This window comes from Festucalex cinctus, chromosome 18, assembly GCF_051991245.1.
Source record: "Festucalex cinctus isolate MCC-2025b chromosome 18, RoL_Fcin_1.0, whole genome shotgun sequence".
Classification (NCBI taxonomy): Eukaryota; Metazoa; Chordata; class Actinopteri; order Syngnathiformes; family Syngnathidae; genus Festucalex; species Festucalex cinctus.
The window spans coordinates 10,452,555-10,471,287 of NC_135428.1; the positions used below are offsets into that span (position 1 = coordinate 10,452,555).

General features: G+C 41.3%; 1 protein-coding gene and 1 long non-coding RNA gene across 3 annotated transcripts in view; one reads left to right on the forward strand and one right to left on the reverse strand.

Moving 5' to 3' along the window:
* Positions 1-15,189, forward strand: part of LOC144006549 (uncharacterized) — a 34,118-nt gene extending 18,929 nt beyond the window's left edge. The window contains exon 4 of the long non-coding RNA XR_013279874.1: positions 14,857-15,189. This is a non-coding gene — a long non-coding RNA (uncharacterized LOC144006549). The remainder of the gene's footprint in view (positions 1-14,856) is intronic.
* mtus2a (microtubule associated tumor suppressor candidate 2a) overlaps positions 1-18,150 on the reverse strand; it is a 36,804-nt gene extending 18,654 nt beyond the window's left edge. For both annotated transcript variants that reach the window (XM_077505441.1, XM_077505440.1), the window contains exons 1-4: positions 18,050-18,150; positions 5,724-7,955; positions 5,363-5,612; positions 1,923-2,153 (exon numbers count right to left, since the gene is read on the reverse strand). In XM_077505441.1, coding sequence (XP_077361567.1) covers positions 1,923-2,153; positions 5,363-5,612; positions 5,724-7,691 — 2,449 coding nt within the window. In that variant the 5' untranslated portion in view covers positions 7,692-7,955; positions 18,050-18,150. The remainder of the gene's footprint in view (positions 1-1,922; positions 2,154-5,362; positions 5,613-5,723; positions 7,956-18,049) is intronic.
* Between the last annotated feature and the right edge of the window lie 583 nt (positions 18,151-18,733).

Genomic DNA, 18,733 nt, shown 5'->3' on the forward strand with positions numbered 1-18,733 from the left:
CAATTATTTATAGGCAGAAGTGGCGATATCTAAAATTCGAATCTGCACAGAGCTTTAATTTTCAGGCGCTTATCTTATTTCTCCTAATTGCGCCTTGAAATAAGAAGGTGGAATTTGTTTTTCATTTGATGATCAGATGACACTTTTATTTATTTATTTATTTATTTATTTATTTATTTATTTATTTATTTTTATTTATTTTTTATTTATTTTTTTTTAAGACCGATACTAGTATGAGTACTCAACTCTTGATTAGTCACTGCTACAGATGCCATTACTACTTTTTATTAGGGAACTTCGATACCACTTTACCAAATACTGATACCACTAGTACATAAGTAGTTGTCAGTACTCACCCATCCCTAGTTTTGATACATAAAACTTAACAAAAAAAGTGTCAGATAATTTTAAAGAGAGGCCATGCACTCCAATATAGCATTTTTCCTTAATTTCCTTTTTTTTTATCCTTATAATTTCTAATATCTGTTCCCTGATCTGTGATTGGCTGGCAGCCATTTCAGGGTGTGCCCCGCCTACTGCCCAAAGCCAGCTGGGATAGGCTCCAGCACCCCACACGACCCTTGTGAGGAATAAGCGGTCGAGAAAGTGGATGGGTGCTTCCTGATCATAAAATGGCCACAAGACGGCGGCTGATAATACTGGTATCGGTAGGCGTTGTGAGTATCGATACCTTGAAATAAAAAGGCCTGGTATTGGCCCGATACCGGCCCATCCCTTGCTGATTGTGTTTTGCATAGAGCACGCAGAAAAATTAGCCAAATAAATGTTAAAATAGTGACAATCTATCTTCCCAAGTTGAACTGTCCGGCGACTTTTGGAGAATTTTGGTTGAACTTTCAATTCTGGGATGTTTGAATAATTTCAAATGTGTGATTATATTCAAGGATGGTAAGTAAACGCTGAGGTTTGTGTGACTTGACTGTTCTTGTCTCTCAACTCGTTGAATATTGATAAGAAAATGAATCTGCCTTTGGTATATGCGGAATGCTTCCCCTCGTTCCTTATGGCTGTTAAGAAAGGGCCTCCCCCACATTGGCACACAGCTTGCACTCACGATCAACCGATGGGAGGGCGACAGGAGAGATGAAACGAGTTCTCAGGGGAAACAAGGGAGAAGAGCGATTACGTAACGGGGAACGTGACGTACGCGAGAGCTGAGGAGCTTTAACGTCAGCTGTAACTGGGAGAGAAAAAGCAAGCTATGTAGGTCACATTAAAAACGCATGCGGTTATTCCAAATTCAGCCACGTAACCAAAACGGCGTACACTTCAAGTACTGTAATGTTATGGTTGCGCACATTTCATGCAGCAGCGTAAAACATGAGTAGGCAGCTTCTTGGCTAATGATGTCTGACTCCAGCTGAGCTATTGGCCTATAAAAAAAGAATACATCATTTCAAACAAAAATGTTTGATTATATTTCAGCTTGATTTTAATTCATTCCGTTGGAGAAAATCAGTGGCTGAAAAGTTTCTACCGGTGGGTCTCGTGAAACGGTGTTGAAAGATGTTAAGAAGAAAGAAGCTTCAGCTGTAAATACGACATAATGAATGTGGATGGGGAGTGTTTATGCAAATGAGGCATAAAAGCGGTAATAAAAACAAGATGGTGATGATAACTAGACTAAGTGCAATTTCTGGAGAAATTGCGTGGGAATGCTGAATGCTAAGTTGAATGCCTATGAAGGATAAATTGTTAAAATTACAAAGTAATTACATAATTAGTAATTACTACTACTACTAGTAGTAGTAGTTGTTGTAGTTGCTTTCAGCAGTCCCACAATGATGCTCTCGTGTATGCCTGCGACTTTTACACCACAACAATCTAGGACGCAACTTTGTTCCACCATTTCTCGTCACGTGTTATTTATACAGCGCAAGTTGTGAAACGTTGAGACTTACGGTGAACCGTCCTGCTCGGGTCACCCTGCGTGCTGTCGGCGGAGTGTGCGGAGGAAGCGGAGGACACGCTAGAACTCCTGACGAAGCCAAAGGCGGCCAGGCGGCCCACGGGGAGGCGGGTGGAGCTGAAGCCGGGGGAGCGAAGGCCTGACTGGCTCGCTTTGGGAAGCAGGGATCGGGAGGTCGCGGCCTGCGTCTGCGCTGACGCTGGAGTGAAAACCTCATCGTCAGCTAGAATAACATACACAAAGCAACATTTAAAAAAAAAAAAGATTCGTAAACAGTTTGAGTAAAAGCAGAGAAGAAAGTAAGAAGACAGAACAACTAGCCAACAGCTAATAGTCATGTTAACTGCAGTTTCTTGTCAAATTTGTACCATCTAATTCAATGAACAAAATACTCTACATTCTTAACAAACTTTTTGCAAGACATACTTATTTAAGAGACTTTCATGCCACCCTTTTGATACCTACTCTTTTTGGTACCCAAAACAAAAGTGTTGTACGACTTGTCCTCACAATCGAACCAAACCATACTTGATGTCGGGTCCGCAACCTGCGGATCTGGAGCCACATGTGGCTCCTTAGTCCCTTTCTTGTGGCTCCCTGTGGATCGCTAATTTTTTTTAAGTCTCTTCTTTCATCAGGAAAAAAAGTATATTTCTATCTGTTTACGTTTTGCAGCAATTAGCATTAGAATATAGCTAAGTTTCATCATTATTCACAAATCTATTTATAATTGTGAGTAATTGAGCTTTTTTTTTTTTCCAACATGGCCCTGGTTGATCGCCTTTGCTCTGTTGCCACCTACTGGCCGTTTGTGTAATTACTACCATTTCTTCAACTGTTCTTTACAGTTGAGAGGCTGCATCAAAGCACTCTGTGTGCTCTAGCATTTAAAAACAAACAAACATAAAAAAAACGTATAAATACGTCTTTGAGACACGTAGAACTTGTAAAATAGAACGGATTTATATGTTTTTGCGAGCAAATGAGTTTGTTTTACATATATTTAAATTTACATATACATAAAACATTCTTTAAATGAATTCATGATTTAGATTAAGAAAAAAGATTTAAATATTTAAAAACTGTTAGTCGAAAATTGTAAATTACCTAAAAAAAAATTATCCAAAAGATGACCATAAAAAGTCCACAAAGGAAGAGAAAAGCAGAAAAATGCTATAGAATGTCCATGAAATTGCCAAAAATGTCAGAGAATTTAATTTTAAAAAAAAAGTCAGAAAAGAAAACAATCAAAATGTAACCATAATGTCCACAAAATTGCCCAAAATGAGTCAGAAAAATGATTTAAGAAAAAGCAGGGAAGAAAATGTTCAACAAGTAACTATAAAATGTCAAAAAAACAAAGACGAAATCATGAAATGTACCATAAAAATGCCCACAAAATTGCCACACATGTGAGAAAATTTATATAAAAAAGGCACAGAAAAAAAAGTGAAAAAAATACCCATAAAATCTCAAAAAAAGGAAGGAGAGAGGCAGAAAATTACCACGTCCATAAAATTGCCAAAAATGTCAGAAATTTGAAAGAAAGGTCAAAAAGTCTAAAAATGTGTGAAAAATGAAGTCTGAAACTATTACCAAAAAATGAAAAAAACAAAAGACAAAAAGTAGAAGAAAATGAATTTGTACGTGTTCCGTCATCGCAATGTTTAAATGTTTTGCAGCTCCAAAAAGATTTTTTTAGTTATTTGGCCAAAATTGTCTCCTTTGACAGGCCAGGTTGCGACAACCCCTGGTCGAGCAGAACTAGGTCATTATTCAGCAGTGTGACCGCGTGTGTGAGTAATACTGCATAGCTAAGATGTTTGTTTCCCGTGGAATCGTTCATCATTCTGTGCTGATTTTGCTCTCCGCAGGCTTTTCTGAGTTACTTTGCTCACTCCACAATTTTAACAATTACCAATGCGGCTATCAGCGGCTTTTTGGCTTTGTGTGGTCCTCTCATGCTTTATCTAATGCCAACATTGTCACAGGGTTTAAAATGCATAGAGCAATTTGTGGCTTAGCTTGTTTTGACAATAAAACCTTCAGTCAAGCCAATCAATTAGGAAAATACACAAAGGAGGCAAAAACAAAAAAATCAGTAATTGTTGTTGGACAAGGACACACACACACATGCACACTCCTTTTCGGCCCAGTAAGGTCTAGAATCAGTGGAAAACATTATCCCCTGCTGGCTGCAGAGATAAGGCCGCAAGCCAATTGCCACAACTCTCCACTGTGTGCTGCAGAGAGAGTCCCCATCACATCAACCCATGAATAAAAACATTTCACGGGAGAAAATGTGAGCTCTGTTTATGTCTAGGAGTGGGGGGGGAAAGTAGGGACTTCACTGAAAGGTGTTATCATTGCTGCTGCTCCACCTCTTTCTTCCTTGTCAGCCGGTTAGCCAATTGCTCGGAGTATTAGATTGGAGCTCACTCCTCTCGAGTGCGTAATTCTGGATCATTAAAGATAAATGTCCCAATTTCCCTCCTGTCCCCGTTTCTGGCCCTCCCCTTTCGAGTGTGTGGCGACAAAATAGATTGTGACAAATATCCACTTAAACCTGAAACAGCACACATCCTGCTGATGATTGAAAACGCAACATTTTTCCACATGAATCTGGAGAGGAAATGAGGGCGCAGGTTTGGTCATATCTCAATGGGGAACTGACAAAATGTTAGATTGCATGCAGTGTTTGTAGGACTGTCGGCAGCAGGGGGGTGAGATGGATACAGCAGGAAGATAGGGACATTAATTAAGAGTTAATTGGAGTTCACTTCAAAGCCTGCACGTCCCAGAAGGCCAAGCAGCATGAATCAACAGAGATCATAATAATAAGATGGGGCACATGATAGCAGTGTGCTAATAAAATCTGTACGTATAGCGATGATATACGTTTGTATAGCTGACGGTGTGTTGCACTACAAGCCCATGTTTTCAGCTTGATTTCCATGTTATTAGACCCAAGGCGAGAGAAGTTTAAATATGTATGGAGGTGAGAAATGGAATTTCAAGCCATCACTAGGAAGGATGATGAGGAGAGTTCGAGCTCCAATTTACCAGGGACGACCACACTGCAACATAAAGCAGGCTGCAGGTGCCAGAGGTAGAAGGTGAATTGTCTGAACTGGAAATTAAACTCAAGGTGCGGGAGAAGTGAAAGCAGATGGGGATTTATTAATTTCGTTTCACAGACGCAGCCTCTTGGAGCAGGACATTTCCCCTTAGAGTGGTGTGCATCTTAAAATCCTCCAAACGGATCAACCAGAATTTGAGCAAATGCATTTTAATGAGCTGCTTTCATCTCAGGCCAAATTTGTCAGAGCAGACCGACATCTCGGAGCAGACACATAACAGCTTTCTGGCGTGTCAAATCTCTGCTAGATAAAATGAAATTGGACTCGTTTTTTTATTTATTTATTTTTTTACCTGTGGTATTGTGGCTCTTATGGCTGGTTGCCGGGCAGACTTGTTGGATTGGTTGGCTGATTGTTGACCTCTGACTTTGACTAGCTCCTTTGCACTTGACTGAGCCTGAAGCCATTCTGGTCACAGCTCCCAGGCCTAAACGTAGACCTCTGCCGGACCCCAAGAGACTTCCGCTGCCTCCGGTCTGAGCAGCTGTCCGAAGCTGTAGTGGGTCCTCTGCGGAACTCTCTTTAAAACTGGCTGATCTGACCTGGAAACGATGGATAAATTGCCTAAATGTATAATGTATAACCTCACTCGTATGTGATGACCCTTCCTCCCCTCAGTAAAAATCGGTAATGTCTTCATACAGAACACCTACCTCAGAGTGTGCTCCATAGAAGTCTTCTGTTTTGCTGGCAAGCTTTGGGGGCGCTGCATAGCTGTGGGTATGTGTTGGCGGAACTGTGTTTGTATGTCCCGGACCCCGGATGCTCCTACTCAACAATCCTGGTGGGAAGATGTTTGTTTGCATTTCTTTGTGGTACTTGTCATAAAGCAAGTTGGAGGCACTGAACACTGGTGCCCCTCTGGTTTCTTTGTCAGTCTTGAAGGGGACTTTGGGGGTATCTTTGAAGGAACTAGGTGTCGCACCTGCACCATGCGTGTACGTGGACAACCTTGCTGGTAAAGAAGATACCTGATACGGTCCGTCAGCAGCCTGAGGCTTGAACTGAGGATTTTTGCGGATGTAAGTGATGATTTTTGGACGGACCCCTTTCGGTTTAAGTTTCGGTGAAGGAGAGCTGTCTTTGGGGCTCGAGTTATGGCTTGAGTTGGGGGTGCTCTGCTGGTTGTTTAGAGGCGCTTTGGGGATTCCAGTCGCGTTTGTGTTGGTTTTAACCGGCGCTCTCATGCAAGCGCTGTCGTAGCCCTGAGCTGATGTCTTTGCGTCAGGGCTGCCTCCCGATGGGGCGTGTTGAATTCCTCTACGTGTGTCCTTCGAGATGAGGTACATTGATGCTTGCCTGCTAGGTGAGCCCTGGGGAGTCCTGAGAGGGGAGTGGGGAGGCGTGAATGTCCTTTTGGGACTGGAGCAATTGCGTCTGTAGGTGAACTGAGTCTGGGGTCGCTTCTCCATGGTGGAAGATTTGGAGGTGTTTGAAGTAGATTTTGTAATTGAACCTGGCTGCTTGTCCACTAACGCAACTTCTTTTTTGGCTGCCTGGTTGGGCTGCTTGGATTGGAAGACTCCATATGTGTTGTACAGGTGGGAAAAATCTGATGGTTCACGTAAAGATGATTTTGTAAGCTTTTTGTTTGACCCGTTGTGAGTGTGACTTGGTGACACTTCAGCACCCTGACTGCTAAGCTCTGCTAAGTTTTGAGCTCTAGCCATTTCTGACTGACACATCGGTCTGACAAGCTGCCTCGGTGGTAGAACTCTTTCCTCAAATCCAGTCCTTCTTCTTTGGCCCAAACCGCCATCAGAGGAGGATCCGTTCCTGTACTGGACTCTTTCCTCGTGTCTTTCATCCTGACTGTGGCATTGATCACGTTTCTCCTGATGACACAACGGTGGAGGTTTATCTTCTTGAGCGGCCCTTCTTAGAGCTTGGGCTGAGGTAGTGTTGTTGGCATAGCAAATGTTAGTCTTAGAGCTGGGCAGACAGATAAACGTGTCTCGCGTAGAATCCAGGGTACTAGACAGACTTCCGCTGAGATTCATTGTGGATAGATTGGAGACAAACACATTTGTTTCCGACTTGGACTGCTTGAGCCCTCTTCGACCTGTGTTGGTGTTCTCTTCTTCAGTTAAGCCTATCACACAAGTGTCTTGCTCTGTACTATGACGAGTATTCTTTCTCCACTCATTTTTGTCCCTCTGAGTTCTGTTCTCCACTTTGTTGCTGTCGTTGTCGTTCCTCCTCACCCCCGTTGAAGCAGAGCTGGCAGTTGAACTGGAGGATATTGACATCGGACCCTCATCTTTACCTTCTCCTGTGCTTCCCCCATCTTCGTCATCGTCATCTTCTTCATTTGGGTTTCTCAAAAACGTATGTATGTCCGGACACTCCACAAGTTCGATCTCTCTCAGCCCAGGCTCTGAACATTGCTGCTCAGGGCCCCAGATGATCATCTTGTCGTGGGATTCTCTTTGTGATACCAGAGGTGGGAGCGAGGTCGTATTGCAGCCTGTGTCTTCTAAAAATCTTCCTTGATTACTTGATGAAGTTAATTGATTGGCATTGTCATCGCCAGAGTGGGGGAATCGGATTGGAGCTTTGTTTGTGATCTTTTCTGGTCTTTCAACAACCCCATGTCCCTTGAAACTAGTTGGGATGCTCATTTTGGACTACTTCTGTCGAGCGCTCAACGATACCAGGCAGATACCTTATTAATCCCGAAGGAAATTCGAGAGCCTGAGGCCATTGATTGACTTAGAAGTCTGTTTTTCCCGCTCTATTTTGTTCAGGTTCTTTGTGATGCTGTGATGCGGTCCTCCAAAAATAGAATTTCATGAATTCTTTTTACATCAGCTCACCACTCATCGTGCATTCCCTTTGAGTAAGCAAAGCAGTCTGTGGTGACTCTGCATTGAGGACTCTTCAATCTAGACGAAGAAAAACAAAACAAAACAGAGGACTATAAGACAATAAGCTCCATTCTTTTGTAGAATGTTTTCAAAAGCAATTTCTAATATTATATAATTCCGGCCCAGTTGGCTGCATCATCTCCTAAAACTGCTGGCAAAATCACTGGCAAGAGTGTTATTAACTATGCTAAGTGCAATTTCTGGAGAAATTGCGTGGGAATGCTAATAGCTGAATGCTAAACTGAAAACTTATGAAGAACATTGAAAATTACAAAGCATTAATTGTAGTTGACAGTTAACGAATAAAAAGAACACTTGAACCAAGAAGGCGTGAATTTTTGAAGCGAGTTGAAATGTATATGGAAAAGTGTGATACGAAATTAGCCTCTATTCAAGATGGAAAAGTGGAACTAATGATATTCAGTGCAAAAAAAAATCACTCATTAGTTTAATTCAGGTAACTTTGTGATGAAATATGGCCACTGAGCGGCATGAATGAATGAGATGAGTTAGGAGGGAGGCTCGGGTTGGTTCTGGCTGTGCACTGTTTGCTTGTTAGCCTGGAATTACTCCGGGGATCACTCAGAGATGAGAAGAGGAAGAAGAAGAGTATAAAATGATTTGTAATGAGCCCTTTCCTTTCAGCGACGCTGAAATTAAAAAGGCCTGGGACAACGTGTTTTTCTACATTGTGTAATGTAGCAGTGGTTTCTTCAGGTTTTTTTGCATTCTGTGAGCAAGCAAAAACATGCTAGTGTTGAGGAACAGGAGCAAAGCACCGGCTCAGTGCTGATAAATCCATATTGTTGGCCTGATCTCTACAGGGGGTTAACACTCTCCTCAAGCACACCATATGGCTGAATCGACCACGAGTCTCTTGTGTTCAACAAAACAACAGCCAGCTCTCCACTTGCTTTGCAACAAAAATACAAAGAGATGATGTTAAGCATGTTGTTCTTATGTGACGGTGTGCTATGTAAAAAAGTTTAAACCAAGCAGTTGTTTTTGATATTGGATGGTGTCCCTTCAATGCTTATTTGTTGTAATGAATACTTGATTAGAATCCAAGTTTGCAAACTGAGCTCCTGCGGTTTAATAATAAGTACAGCAGGAGCATTAGTACTCATTAGCATGTGGCGTCTCTTGATGCTGAGAGAATGACAAAACCATTGGTCACATGTATCAAGCTAAGATAGAGAGTAAAGGTAGAAAAAAAACCCTCAAGATTTAGCTTATAATGTCAATGCAGTTGCTTGATTGGTGATCAGAACACAACATTTTCTGTTCATAGTTCATACCATGTTTTATTTCTCTTGGTTATTGGCGGTTTACTGAATACGGTTCCATACAGTGATGTGGTGTACTGAATGTAGAACAGTGCTGCTTGGTGGAAACATGGCGGTGTTTGTTTGTTTTTTGTTTTTTCTACCACAAGATCTACCGCTTTTTTCTGACATTATTCCAAGCTTGTGTTGTATTTGGAGCACCAACTGCTGCGAAACGAAAATCCTGTCGGTAGACTAGCGCACAAACAAATTGTAAAGCTTATCAGCATGCTCTCTGCTCCACTCAACCTCGCTGCTAATATTTACCCTCAATTGGTGCACACAAACAAATGATTAGCTAATTATAGGAGCACACGCAGAAAAGAAATCATTTGAAAAGCCAGGGGAGCAGTGGGATACGTAAGAGAGAGTATAAAATTTACTCGGATGATATCCTGACAGATCCATCCTAGCATTGATGCAGCGTTGGCAGCCGTACTGATGGCAGCACTCTTTGGATGGTGATCCTAAAGACCGCATCAATCTGGTGAAAATCACTCGTAGAAATAAATAGATAAAATGTAGAAACCTGTATCATTGAATTCCCTTGTTGAGGTAACAAATCTGATTTAGACAACGTGGATACGCTTCTCTACAGTATGCCCTGTGGAAATAACGCTAAATTTGCACGTAGGCTACAGTGCATGACTTTAGGACAAAAGTATTACAAATGCTGGCCATTACACGTATAGGCACTGAAGACGGGAGGTGAAATACTGTACGAATAATGATTGTCTTTTTCATTTCCCTCCATTATGCTTGATGTTTGAGTGGAATAATAAAATAAGACCAACTGAGTATTCCTGGCCACAAGCATGAGGTGAACAAGGTAGGAGCGTTTGTAAGAAAGATTTTCTTTGCTTCGCGTGACATCTGGACTCCGCCGGGAGAAATGTAAGATGCAAAACCAAAGCAAAAAAAAAAAAAGAGCAGTCCTGCTTCTGTTGTCATGGCAATGAGAACGACAGAATCCACGTATGGTCTTTGGTGAGTGAGAAAGGTCAGCGGCAGAAAGGGACGGTCACTTCTGAAGGTTAGCGGGGTGCTTTTCAACCGGCATACGATACATCCTGTCGTGCATGTTTCGTGACTCGCGACGCTGCACAAACGCATCTGGCGGGTCCAAGAATAAATGAGTGAAAGCCTGCATTGTTAACAACAGGTACAGTCATGGATGTTAATATTTCATCTATAGGAAGAGCTATAGAGGACATGTTTGTTGGTGATCACAAATCACAAGAGCAGAGTGAAGGAATTAATGAAGGCAACTTCCCTTATAGTCTGCTAATGAGCTCATAATAGCTCTCATTGACAGGACAACACGCTTTCGTATTACGTTGTGCTATCAGAGCCAAGTTCTTTTTATAGCCATCATTCCGAACGTTAGCGGTGAATTTAATTAACGATAAGAAATAGTACATCGTGTTATGTTTGTGTTTACATCATGGCAACACTAAGGTTTGCATGGGTGTAAGCGGGAAAGCTATAATGCCGGGACATGGGTGTGAATTTTTTTTTATTTGTCACATTGGAAGGTAGCACTGTTATTCTTATAAATGTAATTGTATTTACAAATTCATCTACTTGCCTTTTTCCCCCTGTAACTATAACCAGCTGAAAACCTCACCCAGTCGTGTTTTTATGATCTTTCCGATACTCCTAAAATGCCACAAAATGTGGCCAAAGCTCAGTATAAATAGGAAAGTAGTAGACCAATTGTTCTAAGAAAGAATATGGAAATGATGACCTCGACAGAGAGGCAAATTTTGTATAATGAGGAGGAGCTACAGTAGATATAAAAAGTCTACATTTTTGAGATATATCTATATATATATATATATCTAAAAATAAGACCAAGTTAAACAAAGTTCGGATGTTCTATTAAGCTTTTCCTGACATTTCTGTAGTAAAATTTCACAGCACAAACCAAACACTGGGTACAGATGACTAAACCGAGAGTACAGATTACTCAGTTTTGGGTGGAGATTACTAATCTGAGAGTCCATATTATTAAATGAAGGGTTCAGATTAGCTAATTGATAAAACATGTTAGTAAATTGATCGTACATATTAGTAAACTTGAGGGTCCATGTTACTAAATTCAGGGTACATATCACTGAACCGAGCGTACATATTACTAAATAGAGGTTACAGATGACTAAATTGTGGGCACAGATTACTAAATTGATCGTGCAGATTATTACATTTAGGGTAAAGATCAATTGAGAGTGCAGATTAGTAAATTGAGGGTACAAAATAGATGACTAAATTGAGTGTACAAGATTACTAAATTTAAGATGCTGATTATTAAACTGAGGGTGAAGATTAGTAATGAGTAAATTGAGGGTACACATAAAGTGAGTGTACAGATTACTAAATGGTAGTAAATGGACTGCAATGCCAGGGCCACTGGGAGCAAATTAGGGTTCAATATCTTGCTCAAGGACACTTCAATATGGTCATCATGGCTGTGGATCGAACCCACAACCTTTGTTTGGGAGACGGCAACTCTAGCACCTGAGCCATGCCACCGTTATTAAATGGAATGTACAGATTGCTAAATTGACTGTACGGATTGGTAAACGGTACAAAGTAAATTTGAAGGTACAGATTATCAATGAATATTCTGTTTCATGTATAAATGACCATTGTTTCCAACAAAGCCGCCAACCACTAATGCCATGTGCTCACATACGCGCGGACATGCCTTATCTCAGCGCTTTTGTTGTGTGTCCAGTATCACATGTGGATATTACAGAAGCCATTTGTCTTCGGCACTTTGCTTTATTGCTCTCCTCCCCCCTCCGGAGAGCGGACAGGTTCTACACCGCACGGTCCCCGGGGGGGAACCCGGCTCCGCACACTTCGGCTCACACTCCTGTCGCATCTCCTCTGTTTCATCCACACTCTCAACGTGTGAATTCCAGCAGAGTGAGGAGGAAGCAAAAGAGGCGACGCAAATGGAAGGAGCGTTGACATGTGCATAACCATAATTTATGGCTGTGGAGTGGTCGCACATGACATAATTAGATTTAGCGCTGCGCTTACATAAAAATGCAGTGTAGCAGTTATCCCTTGACATCAACATCCTCTCCTCTGCTACTGCACATACACTACGTTGCATTTGCGCGCTTGTAATTCACCGCGATTGATGCTTTTATCATCCATGCATATTTTTAGAGGCTTTCCCATGACTCTGAAGTATGAAATGTGTTTCCTTCTGTGAGAAATGGACTCAAATAGAATTCTACGCGTCAAAACATGCTTGTCTTGTCATCAAATGCAGAAATTCCCTCCTTATACTTTCTTTCATGTGCTTGGAATCCACCAGTAGGATAAAGCTTAGTGAGGGCATCCATTGAGGAATAAGCTGGGCTTAATCATGCAGCCATTCTCCTCCAGTCTTCACTTTCGGTTCTGCTAAACAGCAGAGAGATTAAAAAATCACAATGGAACCACTAAAGGGTACCGATGGCTTTTGGTGGCGTGAAATAGGAAGATCGTGTGTTATTGATTGAACTTCTTTTAACACCTGAAGCGCATCTCTGACGTGACTTTGATTACGCTCATTCGTCACGTTTTTGAACAAGCAATATGTTTTAGCACAGTAATATTACAGCGTTTTACCTATTTTTATAAATAGTGTCACTTAAAACACTGTTGTAGCATTTAATGAAGCTTCTATGATGGTCACAGTTTCAAAAATAGTTTTGGAATCTGAACAAATGTAGTCAATCAGCACCACGGAAATAAACGTTGTAACCCTGCAAAATAGTCAAACATTCAAAAACCGGCAACAGATTTGATTATAAGCAAACTAAGATCAACCTAACTCAGTCAAGTAAACCCAAGTTTCCTACTTGACTCTGATAGTAGAGTGTAGTCGTCTCCCAATCGATCACAGAGCAAAAATTGGAATGTTTAAATTCAAGGGTAAGATTTTTGGGAGTTGATCTTAAAGGCCCGGTCGGCTGATTTCACTCAGGAAAAGGCACTTTTTAAATACAGGATTTAAACAAACAATTTACTTCTCAATTTACAGCTATGGGCTTCTCTTAATTTCTGGTGGTGATTTCGTCCTAAATCCGCACCCCCCCAGCGTGTATTTTGCCATTTTGTGTTTGTTTTGTAAACAGCGGGACGTTTCTGTGGAAAGACGGTGTTTATACCCCTCCAGCCAATCGCAGAGCGGGACGGTGGCGTGTCAGAAACGGGGCCGGGCGAATTTGTCGGCTGCGTGACGTCACTCCCGCGGCAACTGGACAGCACGCACGGATTATTTTTTCTTCACTCACTCGCAGAAGCTTACATATGTGAACGAGTGAGTGGAAAAAAAAAATCCGTGCGAGCTCTCAAGTCGTCCAGCCCCGTTTGCGACACGCCATCGTCCCGCTCTGCGATTCGCTGGAGGGGCGTAAACACTGTATTTAAAAAGTGCCTTTTCCTGAGTGAAAACGGCAGACCGGGCCTTTAACTCCTGAAATGTAATTTTAACACTTTCAGAGTGATATGGTGTCCAGAGTTGGTGTTATTTTAGTTGACCACTTAGTGTTGGATTACCTCTGCATTTAACACTTTCAAAAATGTTGTTTTAACTATATTTAAAATATAGGCACTTTTGAAGTATCAAATTTAACTCTGTAGGTGTTGAATTTACACTGCTGATTTCGATTTGCGGCTCAGCTGCTCCCATTGCAGCCTTTTTTTTTGTTATACGTAAATGAATAACAAGACATTGTTAGAGCACTTTGTATTCCTTAAAGGTAGAAAAAGCACAATACAAGTGAAAGGCTATTTACTCCAGTTTTCAGAAGTCGACATTTTAGTAGTCTAACCCTTGACCTCACATAGTCTATAACTGATTTTGGATTAGATATGAGACGTGTCATTCTATACATCTAAATGCGCCTCCATTTCTAAAATAAAATCCCTCGTCACGTCAATCTTTTAGCATGATAATAGAGTCAATGAGGGAGGCTGACATCATCAATCCTATTTTCAACCATAAAGAAACCTCAATAATCCACCATCTCCCTCTCTCATTTCCCTCACACGTACATTCTGATGCTTTTTTGCACCCCATGGGAATTCATTCGTCATCACAAGGCGGGCTCTAACAGGATTTGGGGTCAGAGTGGGTGTTCATACCTTGATGATGAATGAGGAGAAAGTGGAAATCGGATCATCTGCAATAAAAGCTGATTTATTTCCACGTTGCGCACAGGCGGGCTACCTGCTAAGAATGCGTGTGCAAATACTTATAGCCCACTAATAGGATTTATTTGCTCAAGTGAGATGAAAAATCGCCACTGCTCGTTCACCAGCATGCGAGCCGCTCTCGCACAATAGCTTTGACTCCTTGCCATTTACACGTCTAAAAATAGCCCACTCATTAACACAATCAACACCTCGAGAAAGGTAAAGTGATGAAGGACAGTTAAACGTGCGCAGTTTGTCGAGACGCCGCCTACGCACTCCGTTGGCGACCAGCGAGCGAGGAGACAAAGAACATTTGACAGCGTGCACGCTAAAACCCTTCTAACGAACGCGTCCTTTTTCCGAGTGTAGCAATTATTCTGCTTTATGCCCAGCAGACCGCAATATCGACGAAGCTCAAACCCGACGGGGGTGTCATGAGGAGAAGTTGTCTGTTCCTGCACGCTGGCTCGGCATTGTTATGAGCACCATCCGGGAGGAAAACCATTAACTCTCACACGGCTGCACGAGGAGACAAAGAAAAACAGAGTTCAAATGCGGAGCTCGATTCAGCCGGAGATTCCGCAAACGCGTGGGACTGCGAGGAAGTTAGCCTTTGCCCACACAAACGTACACAAACAGACAGAAATGTGCAGACGGCGTGGATAAAGAAGGCGTGTAGACGCCAGCCTGAGTCACGTCTGTTATTCTTAGAGAATACAAAACCCTCAACGACAGGTGCTGCGGAGGGAAAGAAAAGAGTGTGTGGTGGTAGAGTTTTCTCTCTCGCCTTGTAGTGTGTAAATGCAATAAGCAAGTGGCGATGAAGCACCAGCAGCGTGGGGGAGGGAGAGCTGGCAAAGGATCAGTGAGAGGTGAAGGCAAACCATAGAGAGAGATGGACGTTTTGGGGAAATGGTGGTAGAGGGGAAAAATATGGTAATGGTTTGAACTGGCTGTCGAAGGAAAACATTTGGAGTGGGGAAGGTGCTACAATAGAAAGAAGCAAAGAGTTTGAAAGGTGCACTGGTCACTTGAGCTGGATTGGCCATCGGGCATACACGGCAGATACCCGGTGGGCTGGACTCTTTTTTTTTTTTTTTTTTTTTTTGTGGCTTTTGATTTTTATATTAGTGCACAAGATAAAATGATTTGTGTTAGAATAGACAGCAGGATTTGTGCTGACTTGTACAAATGAACGTTTATGTATATGAAATTCGGCTGCTTTTGTGCCTGTGGGGAGGAGCTCAAGCAAGCCACCTTCCAGACAAAGGCAGTTTGTAGTGTATGCATGCTTGTGTGTGTCTCTACCTCAGACGCACACGCACACACTCACTGCGTCTTTTCACAGTGTAAAAAAAAAAAGAGATTAGGAAAGTAATTGCAGCCCTCTTTGTTGTTTCACACACATTTCCAAATAATGCCGTCACACATTTGAATCCGCAACATAATAGCCACTGCAGCATTGAATATATTTGCATGTTTTGTGTCCAAGCAAAGAGACAAAAGTGCTGCCACTAAAACGACAAATACAATCGAACCAGCAAAAATGAAAATATTAAGTGCTGTCCACATTAAAAAGAATAAGTCAACATATTGCATGAAATAAGTTGTCATAATTTGATGAGAATAAAGCAGTAATGTAATAAAAATAAGTTGAAATTTCACAATACTATTACCATAATTTGCCTTTATATTGTATTCATTTTTTTTTTTTAATTTAACAGCAATTAATAATATAATTTTAATACTGATTCTCTGGACTTGGTCTTGATTACTGTATTGGTTAGTGTGTGAATTCTGACATACACTAATATGACTTTTTAGAAACTTTTCTCATAATTTTACAACTTTATTACAATTCTTTCTTTCTTTCTTTCTTTCTTTCTTTCTTTCTTTCTCTTCTTCTTAATATTAATATTATTATTATTATTATTATTGTTATCCATCCATCCATCCATCCATCCATCCATCTTCTAACGCTTATCAGAGATCGGGTCGCAGGGGCAGCATCTTTAGGCTTTATGATGATGATGATGATTATTATTATTTTTGTTATTATTATCATTGTTTATTTTTTTATTATTATTATTTTCCTTAAAATTGCATGAAATAAATCTAAATAATAATTTCAATTATCTTTTTTCCAATTTATTTAACGTGGGTTAGAACATACAAAAAAATTAAATAAATGAACAAATAAATAATAAATAAATAAATAAATAAATAAAAAAATGAAACTAATAAACCAGCGGCTTGAAAAAAATGTGTTTTAATTCACACCTTTTTAAACCCACCTTTTTTTTTATATTACAACTTTATTTGACTTACAACATACCAAAAAAGGCTTCACAAGAGGTTTTTTTCCTTTTCAATGTCTCCTCATACTCTTTCCTCTTCACCTCATTGTTAGTCTCTATTTTCTCACTTGCGCCTCCTCCTCCTCTTCCCCCTCTTCTGTCCTATTAAAATGACCTTGAAGGTCAAACCAGTGTGCTACACTCATACGCCCTGACAACACGTCTCACCTGCATAGACGTGCGCGCACGTGCATCGTATAGGCCAACATGCGTGCAAGCTTGTGAGCCACACAACTCAAAAGGCGCACACTCCCACGAGCCCCTGGTGGCTTCACTGGCAGAGATCTGCTGAATTGATCGTTGTTCAGACATTGCAGAGGTCAGACATAATGAATCAATCACACATGCATCAGCATCGCCGGCAGCGCAAGGCGAGCCGAGGCCACGGGCGACCAGACTTTGATGCAGTGTCAAATCACTGATTAAACAAATGCTGTGACATTGAAAACCAACATTTTTTTTAATTTTTTTTGACTGATTTGGATGAGATGGTTGTGCAGTGCGAACAAGCACGAGTGTCCTTTTGTGCACGCGTGCAGTTCAAGGACAACCTGACCGTCAGACAACACTCAATCATGACAAGGGGGGGGCAGCTGTGGACGACATGCCCTCAACGTGCTTACCTTTAGTTGACCCAGCCCCTCCCCTTCCTCTCCACATGCCCACAGCACCCGCAGTATCAGCCTAAAACACACAAATGACTACAAAAACTAAACTAAAAGCCGCTTTTGGGTTGTTTACAGGAAAGCCCCATGAATGACTTCAGAGACGAATAACAGTTGTGGCCCAAAATAGAAAGGTGTTCCCAAAAGAGAGCTGAATTATTCATGCCCCAGCATCTGACTGGAAAAATATTTCATCTTGAATGAGTTTAGTCAGCATCACAGTGTGTTAAATTCACATTTGTTTATATGTCCACAATGATTGCGTTTAGCGTGTGATCCGTGCGCAGTGGATCATCGCAGGAGTTCGACCTCAAGCTCTGATGATCTACGCGTGATCGTTAGCGACTTGACCTGCCGCATCTATCACGGCAGCGCGATCTTTGCCGTCTGACTTTACGGTCTCGTCATACAAACGCAAACAACGCACCTCTTATGAGTAATAGAAATAAGTACAAATCCATATGTGTAAATGCAAGCCACAGGATACTGATTTGACAAAGAAAATAATCAACGCAAAGAGTCTACGACTGCTAATTAACTGAAAAAAAAAAACATTCACGGCTTACCGTTCCATGCACAGCCACCAGAAACACGCGTGTGCCTTGCACTCTCTCCCTTTCTGGATGAAATGGTGCGACGCGAGAGGGAGAGAGATGCTGCGGACAGAAGGAGGAGGAGGAGCTGATGGTGCTGATGCTGCAGCCACTCTTGGCGGTGTGTCAGAGTGCCGGATTTTCTGTCTCTGCACCACAGCGCCCCCTGCCGGATCTTGGCCAGCATAGAAAATTTTGTTGAACACTTGGAAAGCTACTCGTGTTTCCCAAGCGGGCTTCCCAAACGCTGAGCATGCGCATTTTGAATAAATCCCGACCAACGTTCACATTTTCAAATAACAATAAACTTTTTATTTGTATAGCACCTTTGAAAACACGTCTTTATAATAATAATAATAAATAATGGTGGAATAGTAACAGTCGTAGTTTTTATATTATTTATCATGCTATCCTACATATTATTTATTTACTGTTCTCTGCATCGCAGTAATGCTGTCTGTTTTTTTTTTGTTTTGTTTTTTTAAACGGAAGCACAAGAGCACTTAAGTGGTTTGGCCATCATAAATTATGACATTATTACACAAAATCGTCATTGATTTTCCATCCACAAAATTTTCTGTCAAAGGCACACATGCACGTTCACTTTGCATTTGTTGTTGTATTTATTTTAGCTTGAAGTCAAGCCGCATATTTATG